The sequence below is a fragment of the Taeniopygia guttata genome, chromosome 31 (genome assembly GCF_048771995.1).
Source record: "Taeniopygia guttata chromosome 31, bTaeGut7.mat, whole genome shotgun sequence".
Classification (NCBI taxonomy): domain Eukaryota; kingdom Metazoa; phylum Chordata; class Aves; order Passeriformes; family Estrildidae; genus Taeniopygia; species Taeniopygia guttata.
In genome coordinates, this window is record NC_133056.1 from 1082897 (window position 1) to 1102478 (window position 19582).

The window sequence follows — 19582 nt, forward strand, 5'->3', positions numbered from 1 at the left end:
GGGTTTTGGGGTCATTTGGGGTCATTGGGGGGGATTTGGGGGCATTGGGAGGGATTTGGGGTCATTGGGGAGGTTTGAGGGGATTTGGGGTCATTGGGTGGGATTTGGGGGGGAGTTTAGGATCATAGGGGGGGATTTGAGGGGATTTGGGGTCATTGTGGGGGGGTTTGGGGTCATTCAGGGGGATTTGGGGGGGAATTGGGGTCATTCAGGGGAATTTGGAGTCTTTGGGGAGGATTTGGGGTCATTGGGGGGGGGATTTGGGGTCATTGGGGGGATTTGGGAGGGATTGGGGGGATTTGGGGTCATTGGGGGGATTTGGGGTCATTTGGGGGGATTTGGGGCTCCTGGGGGTGTTTTGGGGTCATTGGGGAGGTTTGGGGGGATTTGGGGTCATTTGGGGGGGATTTGAGGGGATTTGGGGTCATTGGGGGGATTTGAGGTTATTGGGGCAATTTGGGGTAATTTTGGGATAACTTGGTAGGAATTTAAGATCTGTGGCGAGGATTTTGAGGTAATTCAGTGGGAATTTGGGGTCTGTGGCGAGGATTTTGAGGTAATTCAGTGGGAATTTGGGGTCTGTGGCGAGGATTTTGAGGTAATTTAAGGGGAATTTGGGGTTGTGGCGAGGATTTTGAGGTAATTCAGTGGGAATTTGGGGTCTGTGGCGAGGATTTTGAGGTAATTTAAGGGGAATTTTAGATCTGTGACGAGGATTTTGAGGTAATTTAAGGGGAATTTGGGGTCTGTGGCGAGGATTTTGAGGTAATTCAGTGGGAATTTAAGATCTGTGGCGAGGATTTTGAGGTAATTCAGTGGGAATTTGGGGTCTGTGGCGAGGATTTTGAGGTAATTCAGTGGGAATTTAAGATCTGTGGCGAGGATTTTGAGGTAAATCAGTGGGAATTTTGGGTCTGTGGCGAGGATTTTGGGGTAATTTAAGGGGAATTTAACATCTGTGGCGAGGATTTTGAGGTAATTAAAGGGGAATTTAAGATCTGTGGCGAGGATTTTGAGTTAATTCAGTGGGAATTCGGGGTCTGTGGCGAGGATTTTGAGGTAATTCAGTGGGAATTTGGGGTCTGTGGCGAGGATTTTGAGGTAATTTAAGGGGGATTTAAGATCTGTGGCGAGGATTTTGAGGTAATTTAAGGGGAATTTAAGATTTGTGGCGAGGATTTTGAGGTAATTCAGTGGGAATTTGGGGTCTGTGGTGAGGATTTTGAGGTAATTCAGTGGGAATTTAAAATCTGTGACGAGGATTTTGAGGTAATTTAAGGGGAATTTAAGATCTGTGGCGAGGATTTTGAGGTAATTTAAGAGGAATTTAAGATCTGTGGCGAGGATTTTGAGGTAATTCAGTGGGAATTTGGGGTCTGTGGCGAGGATTTTGAGGTAATTTAAGGGGAATTTGGGGTCTGTGGCGAGGATTTTGAGGTAATTCAGTGGGAATTTGGGGTCCCGGCAGGATTTTGAGGTAATTTAAGGGGAATTTAAAATCTGTGGCGAGGATTTTGAGGTAATTTAAGGGGAATTTAAGATCTGTGGCGAGGATTTTGAGATAATTCGGGGGGAATTTGGGGTCTGTGGCGAGGATTTTGAGGTAATTTAAGGGGAATTTGGGGTCTGTGGCGAGGATTTTGAGGTAATTTAAGGGGAATTTAAGACCTGTGGCGAGGATTTTGAGGTGATTTAAGGGGAATTTAAGATCTGTGGCGAGGATTTTGAGGTAATTCAGTGGGAATTCGGGATCCCGGCAGGATTTGGGGTTGATTTTGGGGGGATTTGGAGGGGATTTGGGGCCATTGGGGGGGGGGGGGGTTTGGGTCATTCAGGGGGATTTGGGGGGGATTTGGGGATTTGAGGTCATTGGAGGGGATTTGGGGTCTGGGGAGATTTGAGGGGATTTGGGGTCATTGGGGGGATTTGAGGTTATTGGGGCGATTTGGGGTAATTTTGGGATAACTTGGTAGGAATTTAAGATCTGTGGCGAGGATTTTGGGGTAATTTAAGGGGAATTTAAGATCTGTGGCGAGGATTTTGGGGTAATTTAAGGGGAATTTAAGATCTGTGGCGAGGATTTTGAGGTAATTCAGTGGGAATTTGGGGTCTGTGGCGAGGATTTTGAGGTAATTCAGTGGGAATTTAAGATCTGTGGCGAGGATTTTGAGGTAATTCAGTGGGAATTTAAGATCTGTGGCGAGGATTTTGAGGTAATTCAGTGGGAATTTGGGGTCTGTGGCGAGGATTTTGAGGTAATTCAGTGGGAATTTGGGGTCTGTGGCGAGGATTTTGAGGTAATTTAAGGGGAATTTAAGGTCTGTGGCGAGGATTTTGAGGTAATTTAAGGGAATTTAAGATCTGTGGCGAGGATTTTGAGGTAATTCAGTGGGAATTTGGGGTCTGTGGCGAGGATTTTGAGGTAATTCAGTGGGGATTTGGGGTCCCGGGAGGATTTGGGGTTGATTTTGGGGGGATTTGGGGGGATTTGGGGCCATTGTGGGGGGGGGGTTGGGTCATTCAGGGGGATTTAGGGATTTGAAGTCATTGGAGGGGATTTGGGGTCTGGGGAGATTTGAGGGGATTTGGGGTCATTGGGAGGGATTTGGGGGGGAGTTTAGGATCATGAGGGGGGATTTGGGGGATTTGAGGGGATTTGGGGTCATTGTGGGGGGGGTTTGGGGTCATTCAGGGGGATTTGGGGGGGATTTGGGGTCATTGGGGAGGATTTAGAGGGGATTTGAGGTCACGGGGGGGGAATTAGGATGGATTTGGGGTCATTGGGGGGGATTTGGGGGCATTTAAGGTCATGGGGGGCATTTGGGGTAATTTTGGGATAACTTGGTAGGAATTTAAGATCTGTGGCGAGGATTTTGAGGTAATTCAGTGGGAATTTAAGATCTGTGGCGAGGATTTTGAGGTAATTTAAGGGGAATTTGGGGTCCTGGCAGGATTTGGGGTTGATTTTGGGGGGATTTGGGGCTCCCCAGGCGGTGACGTTCCGCAAGACGCGGCGCCGGGTGCGGAAACTGCGCAAGAAGGAAAAACCCCTGAGGGCCGACGACCTCCTGCCCACGGCCCCGGGGGACACCCAGGGCGACTTCGGCTCCAGGTGGGGCCGGGGGGCAAATTTGGGGGGTCCTGGGGGGGTGGGGAGGGTCCTGAAAGGGCTGGAGGAGGATTTTGGGGGGTCCTGGGGGGGATTGGGGTGTTCTGGGGGGGGATTTTGGGGTTCCTGGAGGGATTTGGAGGCATCCTGGGGAGGATTTGGAAAGTACTTCAGGGGATTTTGGGGGTCCTGGGGGGGATTTTGGGGGTCCTGTGGATTTTGGGGTGTTCTGGGGGGGATTTTGGGGATCCTGGGGAGGATTTGGGGTGTTGTGGGGGGAATATTTTGGGGTTCTTGGAGGGGTTTGGGGGTACCTGGAGGGGTTTGGGGGATCCTGGGGCGATTTTGGGGTTCTTGGGAGGATTTTGGGGATCCTGGGGAGGATTTGGGGTGTTCTGGGGGGAATATTTTGGGGTTCTTGGAGGGATTTTGGGGTTCCTGGAGGGATTTGGGGGTACCTGGAGGGATTTGGAGGCATCCTGGGGAGGATTTGGAAAGTCCCTGGGGGGATTTTGGGGGTCCTGGGGATTTTGGGGTGTTCTGGGGGGGATTTTGGGGTTCCTGGAGGGATTTGGGGTTCCTGGAGGGATTTGGGGGATCCTGGGGAGGATTTGGAAAGTCCCTGGAGGGATTTTGGGGGTCCTGGGGATTTTGGGGTGTTCTGGGGGGAATATTTTGGGGTTCTTGGAGGGATTTGGGGGTACCTGGAGGGGTTTGGGGGATCCTGGGGCGATTTTGGGGTTCCTGGGGCGATTTTGGGGTTCCTGGGGAAGATTTGGGGGGTCCTTGAGGGGATTTTGAGGTTCCTGGGGAGGATTTTGGGGGGGTCCTGGGGAGGATTTGGAAAGTCCCTGGGGGGATTTTGAGGTTCCTGGGGAGGATTTTGGGGATCCTGGGGAGGATTTGGGGTGTTCTGGGGGGAATATTTTGGGGTTCTTGGAGGGATTTGGGGGTACCTGGAGGGGTTTGGGGGATCCTGGGGCGATTTTGGGGTTCCTGGGGCGATTTTGGGGTTCCTGGGGAAGATTTGGGGGGTCCTTGAGGGGATTTTGAGGTTCCTGGGGAGGATTTGGGGGGGTCCTGGGGAGGATTTGGGGGGGTTCTGGGGATTTTGGGGTGTTCTGGGGGGAATATTTTGGGGTTCTTGGAGGGATTTGGGGGTACCTGGAGGGATTTGGAGGCATCCTGGGGGGATTTTGGGGGTCCTGGGGATTTTGGGGATCCTGGGGAGGATTTGGGGTGTTCTGGGGGGAATATTTTGGGGTTCTTGGAGGGATTTGGGGGTACCTGGAGGGGTTTGGGGGATCCTGGGGAGGATTTGGAAAGTCCCTGAGGGGATTTTTTGGGTGGGTCCTGGGGATTTTAGGGGTCCTGGGGATTTTGGGGTGTTCTGGGGGGGGATTTTGGGGTTCCCAGAGGGATTTGGAGGCATCCCGGGGAGGATTTGGAAAGTCCCTGGGGGGATTTTGGGGGTCTTAGGGATTTTGGGGTGTTCTGGGGGGGATTTTGGGGTACCTGGAGGGATTTGGAGGCATCGTGGGGAGGATTTGGAAAGTCCCTGGAGGGATTTTGGGGGTCCTGGGGATTTTGGGGTGTTCTGGGGGGGATATTTTGGGGTTCTTGGAGGGATTTGGGGGTACCTGGAGGGATTTGGGGGATCCTGGGGAGGACTGGGGGGTCCTGGGGCGATTTTGAGGTTCCTGGGGAAGATTTGGGGGGTCTTTGAGGGGATTTTGAGGTTCCTGGGGAGGATTTTGGGGGGGTCCTGGGGAGGATTTGGGGTGTTCTGGGGGGAATATTTTGGGGTTCTTGGAGGGATTTGGGGGTACCTGGGGAAGATTTGGGGGTTCCTTGAGGGGATTTTGAGGTTCCTGGGGAGGATTTTGGGGGTTACTGGGGAGGATTTTGGGGCGTCCTTGAGGGGATTTTGGGGTTCCTGGGGAGGATTTTGGGGGGGTCCTGGGGCGATTTTGGGGTTCCTGGGGAAGATTTGGGGGGTCCTGGGGAGGATTTTGGGGGGGGTCCTGGGAGGATTTTGGGGGGGTCCTGGGGAGGATTTGGGGGGGGTTCTGGGGATTTTGGGGGTTACTGGAGAGGATTTTGGGGATCCTGGGAAGGATTTTGGGGTGTTCTGGGGGGAATATTTTGGGGTTCTTGGAGGGATTTGGGGGTACCTGGAGGGGTTTGGGGGATCCTGGGGAGGACTGGGGGATCCTGGGGCGATTTTGGGGTTCCTGGGGAGGATTTTGGGGGGTCCTTGAGGGGATTTTGAGGTTCCTGGGGAGGATTTTGGGGGTCCTGGGAAGGATTTGGGGTGTTCTGGAGGAGATTTCGGGGGCCCTGAGGAGGATTTTGGGGGGGGTCCTGGGGAGGATTTTGGGGTGTTCTGGGGGGGATTTCGGGGTCCTGGGGATTTTGGGGTGTTCTGGGGGGAATATTTTGGGGGTTCTGGGGCGATTTTGGGGTTCCTGAGGAAGATTTGGGGGGTTCTTGAGGGGATTTTGAGGTTCCTGGGGAGGATTTTGGGGTGTTCTGGGGGAGATTTCGGGGCCCCTGAGGAGGATTTTTGGGGGGGGTCCTGGGGAGGATTTTGGGGTGTTCTGGGGAAGATTTGGGGGGTCCTTGAGGGGATTTTGGGGACCCTGAGGAGGATTTTGGGGGGGTCCTGGGGAGGGTTTGGGGGGGTTCTGGGGATTTTGGGAGTTACTGGGGAGGATTTTGGGGATCCTGGGAAGGATTTGGGGTGTCCTGGGGAGGATTTGGGGGGGATTCTGGGGATTTTGGGGGTTACTGGGGAGGATTTTGGGGGGGATCCTGGGAAGGATTTGGGGTGTTCTGGGGGAGATTTCGGGGGCCCTGAGGAGGATTTTTGGGGGAGGGTCCTGGGGAGGATTTTGGGGGTCCTGGAGGGATTTTGGGGGGGTCCTGGGTATCATTTTTGGGGTTCAGTTCCCCCAAACCCCCCCAGGTCGCGGGGCCGAGGCCGGCGGGTGCAGGAGGATGAGGAGGGGGCCGGGGGGGACCCCGAAAACGGCCCCGAGACCCCCGAGGGGACCCCCCAGGCCCCGCTGCCCTCGGACGACACCCGCACGGAGAACATGGAGATCAGCAGCGACGGTGGGAGCGGCTTGGGGGATTTTGGGGGGATTTGGGGGGGAATTTTGGAGATTTTGGGGAGATTTAGGGGATTTGGGGTGGGTTTTAGGGGATTTGGGGAAGATTTAGGGGATTTGGGGTGGGTTTTAGGAGATTTGGGGAAGATTTAGGGGATTTGAGGTGGGTTTTAGGGGATTTGGGGGAGATTTTGGGGATTTGGGGTGGGATTTTGGAAATTTGGGGAAGATTTAGGGGATTTGGGGTGGGTTTTTAGGAGATTTGGGGAAGATTTAGGGGATTTGGGGGGGAATTTTGGAGATTTGGGGGAGATTTAGGGGATTTGGGGTGGGTTTTAGGGGATTTTAGGGGGAGATTTAGGGGATTTGGGGTGGGTTTTAGGGGATTTTAGGGGGAGATTTAGGGGATTTGAGGTGGGTTTTAGGGGATTTTAGGGGGATTTTAGGGGATTTTAGAGGAGATTTTAGGGGATTTTAGGGGGTTTGGGTGGGTTTTAGGGGATTTGGGGGAGATTTAGGGGTTTTGGGGGGGAATTTTGGAGATCTGGGGGAGATTTAGGAGATTTGGGGTGGGTTTTAGGGGATTTTAGGGGGATTGGAAGGGATTTTAGGGGGATTTTAGAGTGGATTTTGAGGGATTTAGGGAGATTTCGTGGGGGTTTTAGAGCGGATTTTGGGGAATTTTGGGAGATTTTAGGGGACTTTGGGAGGTTTTAGGGGATTTTAGAGGGGATTTTAGGGGATTTTAGAGGAGGTTTTAGGGGATTTTAGGGGATTTGGGTGGGTTTTAGGAGATTTGGGGGAGATTTAGGGGATTTGGGATGGGTTTTAGAAGATTTGGGGGATTTTAGGGGATTTGGGGGGGAATTTTGGAGATTTCGGGGAGATTTAGGGGATTTGGGGTGGGTTTTAGGAGATTTGGGGTGGGTTTTAGGGGATTTGGGGGAGATTTAGGGGATTTGGGGTGGGTTTTAGGGGATTTTAGGGGGATTGGAAGGGATTTTAGGGGGATTTTAGAGTGGGTTTTGAGGGATTTAGGGAGATTTTGTGAGGGTTTTAGAGTGGATTTTGGGGAATTTTGGGAGATTTTAGGGGACTTTGGGAGGTTTTAGGGGATTTTAGAGGAGATTTTAGGGGATTTTAGAGGAGATTTTAGGGGGTTTGGGGGGCAATTTTGGAGATCTGGGGAAGATTTAGGGGATTTGGGGTGGGTTTTAGGGGATTTTAGGGGGATTGGAAGGAATTTTAGGGGGATTTTAGAGTGGATTTTGAGGGATTTAGAGAGATTTTAGGGGGATTTTAGAGTGGATTTTGAGGGATTTAGGGAGATTTTGTGGGGGTTTTAGAGTGGATTTTGGGGAATTTTGGGAGATTTTAGGGGACTTTGAGAGGTTTTAGGGGATTTTAGAGGGGATTTTAGGGGATTTTAGAGGGGATTTTGGGGGATTTGGGGGGGAATTTTGGAGATCTAGGGAAGATTTAGGGGATTTGGGGTGGGTTTTAGGGGATTTTAGGGGGATTGGAAGGGATTTTAGGGGGATTTTAGAGTGGATTTTGAGGGATTTAGGGAGATTTTGTGGGGGTTTTGGAGTGGATTTTGGGGAATTTTGGGAGATTTTAGGGGACTTTGGGAGGTTTTAGGGGATTTTAGAGGGGATTTTAGAGGAGATTTTAGGGGATTTTAGGGGGTTTGGGGGCCAATTTTGGAGATCTGGGGGAGATTTAGGGAATTTGGGTGGGTTTTAGGGGATTTTAGGGGGATTGGAAGGGATTTTAGGGGGATTTTAGAGTGGGTTTTGAGGGATTTAGGGAGATTTTAGGGGGATTTTAGAGTGGATTTTGAGGGATTTAGGGAGATTTTAGGGGGATTTTAGAGTGGATTTTGGGGAATTTTGGGAGATTTTAGGGGACTTTGGGAGGTTTTAGGGGATTTTAGCCCTGGAGAAGGATGAGGCTGAGCAGGAGCTTGGGGGATTTGGGAGTGTTTTTAGGGATTTTGCGAAGGATTTGGGGGTTTTTTGGGGTGTTTTTAGGGATTTTGCGAAGGATTTGGGGTTTTTTGGGGTGTTTTTTTGGGATTTTGCGAAGGATTTGGGGTTTTTTTTGGGGTTTTTTTTGGGGGGGTTTTTTTGGGGGTTTTTTTTTTGGGATTTTGGGGTTCCCCTGACCCTGATTGTCCCCCCAGATGAGGCTGCCCCCCCCGGGACCCCCCCAGCCCTGGAGGAGGATGAGGCTGAGCAGGAGCTTGGGGGATTTGGGAGTGTTTTTAGGGATATTTTGAAGGATTTGGGGTTTTTTTGGGGGGTTTTTTTTGGGGTTTTTTTTTTCTGGGATTTTGGGGTTCTCCTGACCCTGATTGTCCCCCCAGATGAGGCTGCCCCCCCCTGGGACCCCCAAACCCTGGAGGAGGATGAGGCTGAGCAGGAGCTTGGGGGATTTGGGGGTGTTTTTAGGGATTTGCGAAGGATTTGGGGTTTTTTTGGGGGGGTTTTTTTGGGGGTTTTTTTGGCGGTTTTTTTTTTGGGATTTTGGGGTTCCCCTGACCCTGATTGTCCCCCCAGATGAGGCTGCCCCCCCTGGGACCCCCCCAGCCCTGGAGGAGGATGAGGCTGAGCAGGAGCTTGGGGGATTTGGGAGTGTTTTTAGGGATTTTGTGAAGGATTTGGGGTTTTTTTGGGGTGTTTTTTTGGGATTTTGTGAAGGATTTGGGGTTTTTTTGGGGTGTTTTTTTGGGGGTTTTTTTGGGGTTTTTTTGGGGTTTTTTTTTTTTGGGATTTTGCAAAGGATTTGGGGTTTTTTTTTGGGGGGTTTTTTTGGGATTTTGCAAAGGATTTGGGGGTTTTTTTGGGGGGTTTTTTTTTGGGGTTTTTTTTTTTGGGATTTTGGGGTTCCCCTGACCCTGATTGTCCCCCCAGATGAGGCTGCCCCCCCCGGGACCCCCCCAGCCCTGGAGGAGGATGAGGCTGAGCAGGAGCTGCAGCAGCAGCTGGAACGGGGCCGGCGCCTGCGGCAGCTCCGGGAGCTGCGCGAGGGAGGGGGAGAGAAGGTGAGAAACCCCCCCAAAAAATAAAAAAAAACCACCCCAAAACCCCCCCAAAACTCTCCCAAAATCCCCCTGAAAATACTCACAGAATCCCCTCAAAAACTCCCAAAATCCCCCACAAAAAATCTCCAGAAATCATCTCAGAAGTCTCCCAAAACCTCATCAAAATCTCCCAAAATACCCCCAAAAAAAACTCCCAGAAACCCCCTAAAACCCCATCAAAAATCCCCTAAAAACCCCCCAAAACCCACTCTCCATAACACCCCAAAAATCTTCTCCTTACCACCCCAAAAACTGTTTATGGTGACCCTAAAATCTCTCTGAGGATCCCCAAACTTGCCCTATCCAGCAACCCTGAAATTCCCCCCAAAATCTTCTCCAAACTGCCCCAAAACTGTCCCAAACTGCCCCAAATCCCCTCCAACCCCCCCTTAAATCCCTCCAAACCTCTCGGGGCACCCCCAAAACCTCCTTGTGGGACCCCCAATCCCAAAATCTCTCCCAGAGACCCCCAAAACCACCTCAAATTCCCTTAAGTCACCCCCAAGATCCCTAAATCCCTCTCAAATCAGCCCCAAATCCCCCCAAAACTGCCCCAAATTCTCTCCAAATTCCCCCATATCTCCACCAATTCCTCCCCAAATCCCCCCAAAACTCCCCCAAAACCTCCTTGTGGGACCCCCAATCCCAAAATCTCTCCCAGAGACCCCCAAAACCACCCGAAATTCCCTTAAATCACCCCCAAAATCCCTAAATCCCCCAGCCCCTCTCAAATCAGCCCCAAATCCCCCCAAATCAGCCCCAAATCCCCCCAAAACTGCCCCAAATCCCCCCAAAACCACCCGAAATTCTCTCCAAATTCCCCCATATTTTCACCAATTCCTCCCCAAATCCCCCCAAAACCTCCTTGTGGGACCCCCACTCCCAAAATCTCCCCCAATGACCCCCCAAAACCTCCTCAAATCCCAACGCCCTCCCCAAAAACCCCCTAAAAAAAGGGGGATAACCCCAAATTTGGACCCCCCTCTTTTGGCAGGTGCTGGAGCTGCTCCGGGGGGGTTCTGGGGGGGTCCCGGGGGGGCCGGACCCCCGGGGGGTGGGCAGCATCGTCTTCAACGCCACCTCGGAATTCTGCCGGACGCTGGGAGAGATCCCGACCTACGGCCTGGCCGGGAACCGCGAGGAGCAGGACGAGCTCATGGTCAGGGCCTGGGGGGTTTGGGGCACTTTTGGGGGGATTCGGGGAGTTGGAGGGTTTTTGGGGGGGGTTTGGGGCACTTTTGGGGGGATTGGGGCAGTTTTGGGGGAATTTGGGGAGGTTGGAAGGCATTTGGGGGGGGTTGGAGGGGGTTTGGGGCAGTTTTGGGGGGATTTGGGGGAGTTGGAGGGGAATTTGGGGGGGTTTGGGGCAGTTTTGGGGGGATTTGGGGAGTTGGAGGGGGTTTGGGGCAGTTTTGGGGGGATTTGGGGCAGTTTTGAAGGGGGTTTGGGGATATTTAGGGCAGTTTTGGGGGGATTGGGGCAGTTTTAGGGGAATTTGGGGGAGTTGGAGGACATTTGGGGGGGTTGGAGGGGGTTTGGGGCAGTTTTGGGGGAATTTGGGGGGGTTGGAGGGGGTTTGGGGCAGTTTTGGGGGGATTTGGGGCAGTTTTGGGGGGATTGGGGCAGTTTTAGGGGAATTTGGGGGGGTTGGAGGGGGTTTGGGGCAGTTTTGGGGGGATTTGGGGCAGTTTTGGGGGGATTTGGGGCAGTTTTGAAGGGGGTTTGGGGATATTTAGGGCAGTTTTGGGGAGATTTGGGGGCATTTGGGAGAGTTTGGGGAGGTTTGGGGGTAGGTTTGTGGGATTTGGGGGAATTTGGGAGAGTTTGGGGGGGACTGGGGGAGATTTCGGGGTGTTGGAGGGGCTTTGGGGCAGTTTTGGGGGGATTGGGGGGATTTGGAGGGCATTTGGAGAGGGTTTGGGGCAGTTTTGGGGGGATTTGGGGCAGTTTTGAAGGGGGTTTGGGGATATTTAGGGCAGTTTTGGGGGGATTTGGGGAGGTTTGGGGGCAGTTTGGGGGGGCTTTGGGGCAGTTTTGGGGGGATTCGGGGAGTTGGGGGGCGTTTGGGGGGGGTTGGAGGGGGTTTGGGGCAGATTTGGGGGATTTGGGGGCGTTTGGGAGGGATTTGGGAGAGGTTTGGATGGGATTTGTTCTCCCCATATTTGTCCTCTCCGTGTCCCTGATGTCCCCAATGTCCCCAATGTCCCCAATGTCCCCTGGTGTCCCCAATGTCCCCCATGTCCCCAATGTCCCCAATGTCCCCAATGTCCCCAATGTCCCCGGTGTCCCCAATGTCCCCTGGTGTCCCCAATGTCCCAAATGCCCCCGATGTCCCCGATGTCCCCAATGTCCCCAATGTCCCCAGTGTCCCCAATGTCCCCAATGTCCCCAATGTCCCTGATGTCCCAAATGCCCACGATGTCCCCAATGTCCCCAATGTCCCCAGTGTCCCCTGGTGTCCCCAATGTCCCCAATGTCCCCGATGTCCCCAATGTCCCTGGTGTCCCCAATGTCCCCAAATCCCCCCAATGTCCCCAATGTCCCCAATGTCCCCGATGTCCCCAATGTCCCCGATGTCCCCAATGTCCCCAATGTCCCCAAATCCCCCCAATGTCCCCAATGTCCCCCCAATGTCCCCAATGTCCCCAATGTCCCCAATGTCCCCAATGTCCCCTGGTGTCCCCAATGTCCCCAATGTCCCCAACGTCCCCAATGTCCCCAATGTCCCCAATGTCCCCAATGTCCCCAATGTCCCCAATGTCCCCTGGTGTCCCAAATGTCCCCAATGTCCCCAATGTCCCCAGTGTCCCCAATGTCCCCAATGTCCCCAATGTCCCCAATGTCCCCAGTGTCCCCAATGTCCCCAATGTCCAAAATGTCCCCAACGTCCCCTGGTGTCCCCAATGTCCCCAATGTCCCCCCAATGTCCCCAATGTCCCCAATGTCCCCAATGTCCCCAGTGTCCCCAATGTCCCCAATGTCCCAAATGTCCCCAACGTCCCCTGGTGTCCCCAATGTCCCCAGTGTCCCCAATGTCCCCAACGTCCCCAGTGTCCCCAATGTCCCCAATGTCCCCAGTGTCCCCACTGTCCCCAGTGTCCCCAATGTCCCCAATGTCCCCAATGTCCCCAATGTCCCCAATGTCCCTGATGTCCCAAATCCCCACGATGTCCCCAATGTCCCCAATGTCCCCAATGTCCCCAATGTCCCCAATGTCCCCAGTGTCCCCTGGTGTCCCCAATGTCCCCAATGTCCCCAATGTCCCCAATGTCCCCGTGTGTCCCAAATGCCCACGATGTCCCCAATGTCCCCGATGTCCCCAATGTCCCCGATGTCCCCAATGTCCCCTGGTGTCCCCAATGTCCCCAATGTCCCCAATGTATCCAATGCCCCCAATGTCCCCAATGTCCCCAATGTCCCCAATGCCCCCAATGTCCCCTGGTGTCCCCAATGTCCCCAATGTCCCCAATGTCCCCAATGTCCCCAATGTCCCCAATCCTCCCAATGTCCCCAATGTCCCCAATGTCCCCAATGTCCCCAATGTCCCCAATGTCCCCAATGTCCCCTGGTGTCCCCAATGCCCCCAATGTCCCCAATGTCCCCAATGTCCCCAATGTCCCCGTGTGTCCCAAATGCCCACGATGTCCCCAATGTCCCCAATGTCCCCAATGTCCCCAATGTCCCCAATGTCCCCTGGTGTCCCCAATGTCCCCAATGTCCCCAATGTCCCCAATGTCCCCAATGTCCCCAATGTCCCCGTGTGTCCCAAATGCCCACGATGTCCCCAATGTCCCCAATGTCCCCAATGTCCCCGATGTCCCCGATGTCCCCAATGTCCCCAATGTCCCCTGGTGTCCCCAATGTCCCCGATGTCCCCAATGTCCCCAATGTCCCCGATGTCCCCAATGTCCCAATGTCCCCAATGTCCCAAATGCCCCCAATGTCCCCTGGTGTCCCCAATGTCCCCCCAATGTCCCCAATGTCCCCAATGTCCCCAATGCCCCCGATGTCCCCAATGTCCCCGATGTCCCCAATGTCCCTGATGTCCCAAATGCCCACGATGTCCCCAATGTCCCCTGGTGTCCCCAATGTCCCCGATGTCCCAAATGTCCCCAATGTCCCCAATGTCCCCGATGTCCCCAATGTCCCCAATGTCCCCTGGTGTCTCCGATGTCCCCAATGTCCCCAATGTCCCCAATGTCCCCAAATCCCCCCAATGTCCCCAAATCCCCCCAATGTCCCCAATGTCCCCAAATGTCCCCGATGTCCCCAATGTCCCCAATGTCCCCAATGTCCCCTGGTGTCCCCAATGTCCCCTGGTGTCCCCAATGTCCCCAATGTCCCCAATGTCCCTGATGTCCCAAATGTCCCCGATGTCCCCAATGTCCCCAATGTCCCCGATGTCCCAAATGCCCATGATGTCCCCAATGTCCCCAATGTCCCCGATGTCCCCAGGCCCTGGAGCGCGCCGGCCGCCCGGTGTCACCCCCGGAGCCGCCGGACTCGGAGGGGGAGGAGAACGTGGGGTGGAGCAGCGTGAACCTGGCGGAGGAGCGGCAGCACCAGGACGTGAGGGGCTGGAAACGGGGGGGACACCCCGAAAATGGGATGGGGGACCCCAAAAATGGGGGAAACACCCCAAAAATGGGCTGGGGGACCTCAAAAATGGGGAGAAACACCTCAAAAATGGGGAGAAACACCCCAAAAATGGGATGGGGGACCTCAAAAATGGGGAGAAACACCTCAAAAATGGGGAGAAACACCCCAAAAATGGGATGGGGGACCTCAAAAATGGGGAGAAACACCCCAAAAATGGGGAGAAACACCCCAAAAATGGGATGGGGAACCCCAAAAATGGGGAGAAACACCCCGAAAATGGGCTGGGGGACCTCAAAAATGGGGAGAAACACCTCAAAAATGGGGAGAAACAGCCCAAAAATGGGCTGGGGAACCCCAAAAATGGAAAGAAGCACATCAAAAATGGAAACACCCCAAAAATGGGCTGGGGGACCCCAAAAACGGGCTGGGGAGCCCCAAAAACGGGGAGAAACACCCCAAAAACAGGCTGGGGACCCCAAAAATGGAGAGAACCACATCAAAAAGGGAGAGAAACACCCCAAAAATGGGATGGGGGACCCCAAAAATGGGGAGAAACACCTCAAAAATGGGGAGAAACACCCTAAAAATGGGCTGGGGAGCCCCAAAAACGGGCTGGAGGACCCCAAAAACGGGCTGGAGGACCCCAAAAATGGAGAGAACCACATCAAAAAGGGAGAGAAACACCCCAAAAATGGGCTGGGGAGCCCAAAAAATGGAGAGAACCACATCAAAAAGGGAGAGAAACACCCCAAAAATGGGCTGGGGAGCCCCAAAAATGGGCTGGAGGACCCCAAAAATGGAAAGAAGCACCTCAAAAATGGGGAGAAACACCCCAAAAACGGGCTGGGGAGCCCCAAAAATGAAGAGAACCACATCAAAAAGGGAAACACCCCAAAAATGGGCTGGGGGACCCCAAAAACGGGAAGAAGCACCTTAAAAATGGGGAGAAACACCCCAAAAACGGGCTGGGGGACCCCAAAAATGGAGAGAACCACATCAAAAAGGGAGAGGAACACCCCAAAAATGGGCTGGAGGACCCCAAAAACGGGAAGAAGCACCTCAAAAAGGGAGAGAAACACCCCAAAAATGGGCTGGAGGGCCCCAAAAATGGGCTGGAGGACCCCAAAAATGGAGAGAACCACATCAAAAAGGGAGAGAAACACCCCAAAAATGGGCTGGGGAGCCCCAAAAATGGAAAGAAGCACCTCAAAAATGGAAACACCCCAAAAACGGGCTGGGGGACCCTGAAAATGGAGAGAACCACATCAAAAAGGGAGAGAAACACCCCAAAAATGGGCTGGGGAGCCCCAAAAATGGAAAGAAGCACCTCAAAAATGGGGAGAAACACCCCAAAAACGGGCTGGGGGACCCCAAAAATGGAGAGAACCACATCAAAAAGGGAGAGAAACACCCCAAAAATGGGCTGGGGAACCCCAAAAATTGAAAGAAGCACCTCAAAAATGGAAACACCCCAAAAATGGGCTGGGGAGCCCCAAAAATGGAAAGAAGCACCTCAAAAATGGAAACACCCCAAAAACGGGCTGGGGAGCCCCAAAAATGGGAAGAAGCACCTCAAAAATGGAAACACCCCAAAAATGGGCTGGGGGACCCCAAAAAGGGAGAGAACCACATCAAAAAGGGAGAGAAACACCCCAAAAATGGGCTGGGGAGCCCCAAAAAATGGAAAGAAGCACCTCAAAAATGGAAACACCCCAAAAATGGGCTGGGGGACCCTGAAAATGGGATAGGCACCCCAAAATTGGCTGGGAGACCCCAGAAATTGGGGAAACACCCCAAAAATGGGCTGGGGGACCCTGAAAATTGGATGGGGGACCCCAAAAATAGACTGGGTGACCCCAAAAATGGTGGAAACACCCTGAGAATGGGTTGGGGACCCCGAAAATAGGATAGGGGACCCCAAAAATGGGAGAGAGCTCAAGATTTGGGGAAGAAATGGACATTTTTTAAAACAAAGAGGGGAGGATAAAAACAGGATCCCAAAATGGGGGAAAACCCATAAATGAGGGATCCCAAAATGTGGGGAAAACCCCAAAATCAGGGAAAAACCCCAAAATTGAGGGGCCACAATTGAGGGGCTCAAGATTTGGGGAAGAAATGGACATTTTTAAAACAAAGAGGGGAGGATAAAAATGGGATCCCAAAATGGGGAAAACCCATAAATGAGGGATCCCAAAATGTGGGGGAAAAACCCCAAAATCAGGGAAATCCCCCAAAATTGAGGGGCCACATAGGGGCACCCTCAAAAAAACCCCAAGGAGACCCTAAAATGGGGAGATCCCATAAAAGAGACACCCCAAAACGGGCTGACCCCAAACCCAGCCACCCCAAATTCCCCTTTTAGGGACCCTGGGGGGTTTTTTAGGGGTTCCCCGATTTTGGGGTGCCCCCTGACCCCCCAATTTTTTTAGTTTTCAGCCTCATCCACCACGATCCTGGACGAGGAGCCCATCGTGAACCGGGGCCTGGCGGCGGCGCTGCTGCTGTGCCAGAACAAAGGTCGGGATTTGGGGGAAATTTGGGGTTTTTGGGGTCCTTCTGGTGGGGTTTAGGGTCCCTATGGGGTTTTTGGGGTCCTTCTGGTGGGGTTTAGGGTCCCTATGGGGCTTTTGGGGTCCCTATGGGGCTTTTGGGGTCCTTCTGGTGGGGTTAATGTCCCTATGGGGCTTTTGGGGTCCCTATGGGGATTTTGGGGTCTGTTTGAGGGGGTTTTGAGGGGTTTGGGGTCATTATGGGGGTTTTGGGGTTCCTATGGGGCTTTTGGGGTCCTTCTGGTGGGGTTTAGGGTCCCTACGGGGGTTTTGGGGTCCTTCTGGTGGGGTTAATGTCCCTATGGGGGTTTTGGGGTTCCTATGGGGTTTTTGGGGTCCTTCTGGTGGGGTTAATGTCCCTATGGGGCTTTTGGGGTCCTTCTGGTGGGGTTTAGGATCCCTATGGGGCTTTTGGGGTCCCTATGGGGGTTTTGGGGTCCTGGTGGGGTTTAGGGTCCCTATGGGGCTTTTGGGGTCCCTATGGGGTTTTGGGGTCCCTCTGGTGGGGTTAATGTCCCTATGGGGCTTTTGGGGTCCTTCTGGTGGGGTTAATGTCCCTATGGGGCTTTTGGGGTCCCTATGGGGCTTTTGGGGTCCTTCTGGTGGGGTTAATGTCCCTATGGGGCTTTTGGGGTCCCTCTGGTGGGGTTTGGGGTCCCTATGGGGCTTTTGGGGTCCCTATGGGGCTTTTGGGGTCCTTCTGGTGGGGTTTAGGGTCCCTATGGGGCTTTTGGGGTTCCCTGTGAAGTTTTGGGGGTTCCCTGTGAAGTTTGGGGGTCGCTGTGAGGTTTTGGGGTTCCCTGTGAAATTTTGGGGTTCCCTGTGGGGTTTTGGGGTTCCCTGTGGGGTTTTGGGGGTCGCTGTGAAGTTTTGGGGGTCGCTGTGAAGTTTTGGGGTTCCCTGTGAAGTTTTGGGGGTCGCTGTGAAGTTTTGGGGTTCCCTGTGAAGTTTTGGGGTTCCCTGTGAGGTTTTGGGGTTCCCTGTGAGGTTTTGGGGTTCCCTGTGAAGTTTTGGGGGTCGCTGTGGGGTTTTGGGGGTCGCTGTGAAATTTTGGGGTTCCCTGTGAAGTTTTGGGGGTCGCTGTGGGGTTTTGGGGGTCGCTGTGAAGTTTTGGGGGTCGCTGTGGGGTTTTGGGGTTCCCTGTGAAGTTTTGGGGGTTGCTGTGAAGTTTTGGGGTTCCGTGTGAAGTTTTGGGGGTCACTGTGGGATTTTGGGGGTCACTGTGGGGTTTTGGGGGTTGCTGTGAGGTTTTGGGGTTCCCTGTGGGGTTTTGGGGTTCCCTGTGGGATTTTGGGGTTCCCTGTGAAGTTTTGGGGGTCGCTGTGAAGTTTTGGGGGTCGCTGTGGGGTTTTGGGGTTCCCTGTGAAGTTTTGGGGGTCGCTGTGGGGTTTTGGGGTTCCCTGTGAAGTTTTGGGGGTCCCTGTGGGGTTTTGGGGTTCCCTGTGAAATTTTGGGGGTCACTGTCAGGTTTTGAGGTTCCCTGTGGGGTTTTGGGGTTCCCTGTGAGGTTTTGGGGGTCCCTGTGGGGTCTCACACCCCCCCGTGTCCCCCCCGTGTCCCCCCCGTGTCCCCCCGTGTCCCCCAATGTCCCCAGGGCTGTTGGAGACCACGGTGCAGAAGGTGGCGCGAGTGAAAGCCCCGAACAAATCCCTGCCCTCGGCCGTGTACTGCATCGAGGACAAGATGTGAGTGTCACCTGTGTCACCTCAGTGTCACCTGTGTCCCCTCGGTGTCACCTGGGTGTCCCGTGTCACCTCAGTGTCACCTGGGTGTCCCCTGTCCCCCCCATCCCTGCCCTCGGCCGTGTACTGCATCGAGGACAAGATGTGAGTGTCCCCTGTGTCACCTGTGTCACCTCAGTGTCACCTGTGTCACCTGTGTCACCTCAGTGTCACCTGTGTCACCTGTGTCACCTGTGTCCCCTCAGTGTCCCCTCAGTGTCACCTGTGTCACCTGTGTCCCCTCAATGTCACCTGTGTCACCTGTGTCACCTGTGTCCCCTCAGTGTCACCTCATCACCCCCACAAACCCCTGTCCCCCCCATCCCTGCCCTTGGCTGTGTACTGCATCGAGGACAAGATGTGAGTGTCACCTGTGTCACCTGTGTCACCTCAGTGTCACCTGTGTCCCCTCAGTGTCACCTGTGTCACCTGTGTCACCTCAGTGTCACCTGTGTCCCCTCAGTGTCACCTGTGTCACCTGTGTCCCCTCAGTGTCACCTCAGTGTCACCTCATTGTCACCTGTGTCCCTTCAGTGTCACCTCAGTGTCCCCTCAGTGTCCCCTCAGTGTCCCCTGTGTCCCCTCAGTGTCACCTCAGTGTCACCAGTGTCACCTCAGTGTCCCCTCAGTGTCACCTCAGTGTCACCTCAGTGTCACCTGTGTCCCCTGTGTCACCTGTGTCACCTCATCACCCCCACAAACCCCTGTCCCCCCCATCCCATCCCTGCCCTCGGCCGTGTACTGCATCGAGGACAAGATGTGAGTGTCACCTGTGTCACCTGTGTCACCTCAGTGTCACCTCAGTGTCACCTGTGTCACCTCAGTGTCACCTGTGTCACCTGGGTGTCCCCTGTCCCCCCCATCCCTGCCCTCGGCCGTGTACTGCATCGAGGACAAGATGTGAGTGTCACCTCAGTGTCACCTGTGTCACCTCAGTGTCCCCTCAGTGTCACCTGGGTGTCCCCTGTCCCCCCCATCCCTGCCCTGGGCCGTGTACTGCATCGAGGACAAGATGTGAGTGTCACCTGTGTCACCTGTGTCACCTCAGTGTCACCTGTGTCCCCTCAGTGTCACCTGTGTCCCCTCAGTGTCACCTCAGTGTCACCTGTGTCCCCTCAGTGTCACCTGGGTGTCCCCTGTCCTCCCCCATCCCTGCCCTTGGCCGTGTACTGCATCGAGGACAAGATGTGAGTGTCACCTGTGTCACCTCAGTGTCACCTGTGTCACCTCAGTGTCACCTCAGTGTCACCTGTGTCACCTCAGTGTCACCTGGGTGTCCCCTGTCCCCCCCATCCCTGCCCTTGGCCGTGTACTGCATCGAGGACAAGATGTGAGTGTCCCTTGTGTCACCTCAGTGTCCCCTCAGTGTCCCCTCAGTGTCACCTGTGTCCCCTCAGTGTCACCTC

At 54.0% G+C, this 19582-nt stretch overlaps 1 protein-coding gene across 2 annotated transcripts in view; it reads left to right on the plus strand.

Moving 5' to 3' along the window:
• SART1 (spliceosome associated factor 1, recruiter of U4/U6.U5 tri-snRNP) overlaps positions 1-19582 on the plus strand; it is a 38307-nt gene that overhangs the window by 12765 nt on the left and 5960 nt on the right. For both annotated transcript variants that reach the window (XM_072920150.1, XM_072920149.1), the window contains exons 10-16: positions 2991-3112; positions 6078-6226; positions 9138-9268; positions 10302-10466; positions 13763-13876; positions 16336-16423; positions 18050-18140. In XM_072920150.1, coding sequence (XP_072776251.1) covers positions 2991-3112; positions 6078-6226; positions 9138-9268; positions 10302-10466; positions 13763-13876; positions 16336-16423; positions 18050-18140 — 860 coding nt within the window. The remainder of the gene's footprint in view (positions 1-2990; positions 3113-6077; positions 6227-9137; positions 9269-10301; positions 10467-13762; positions 13877-16335; positions 16424-18049; positions 18141-19582) is intronic.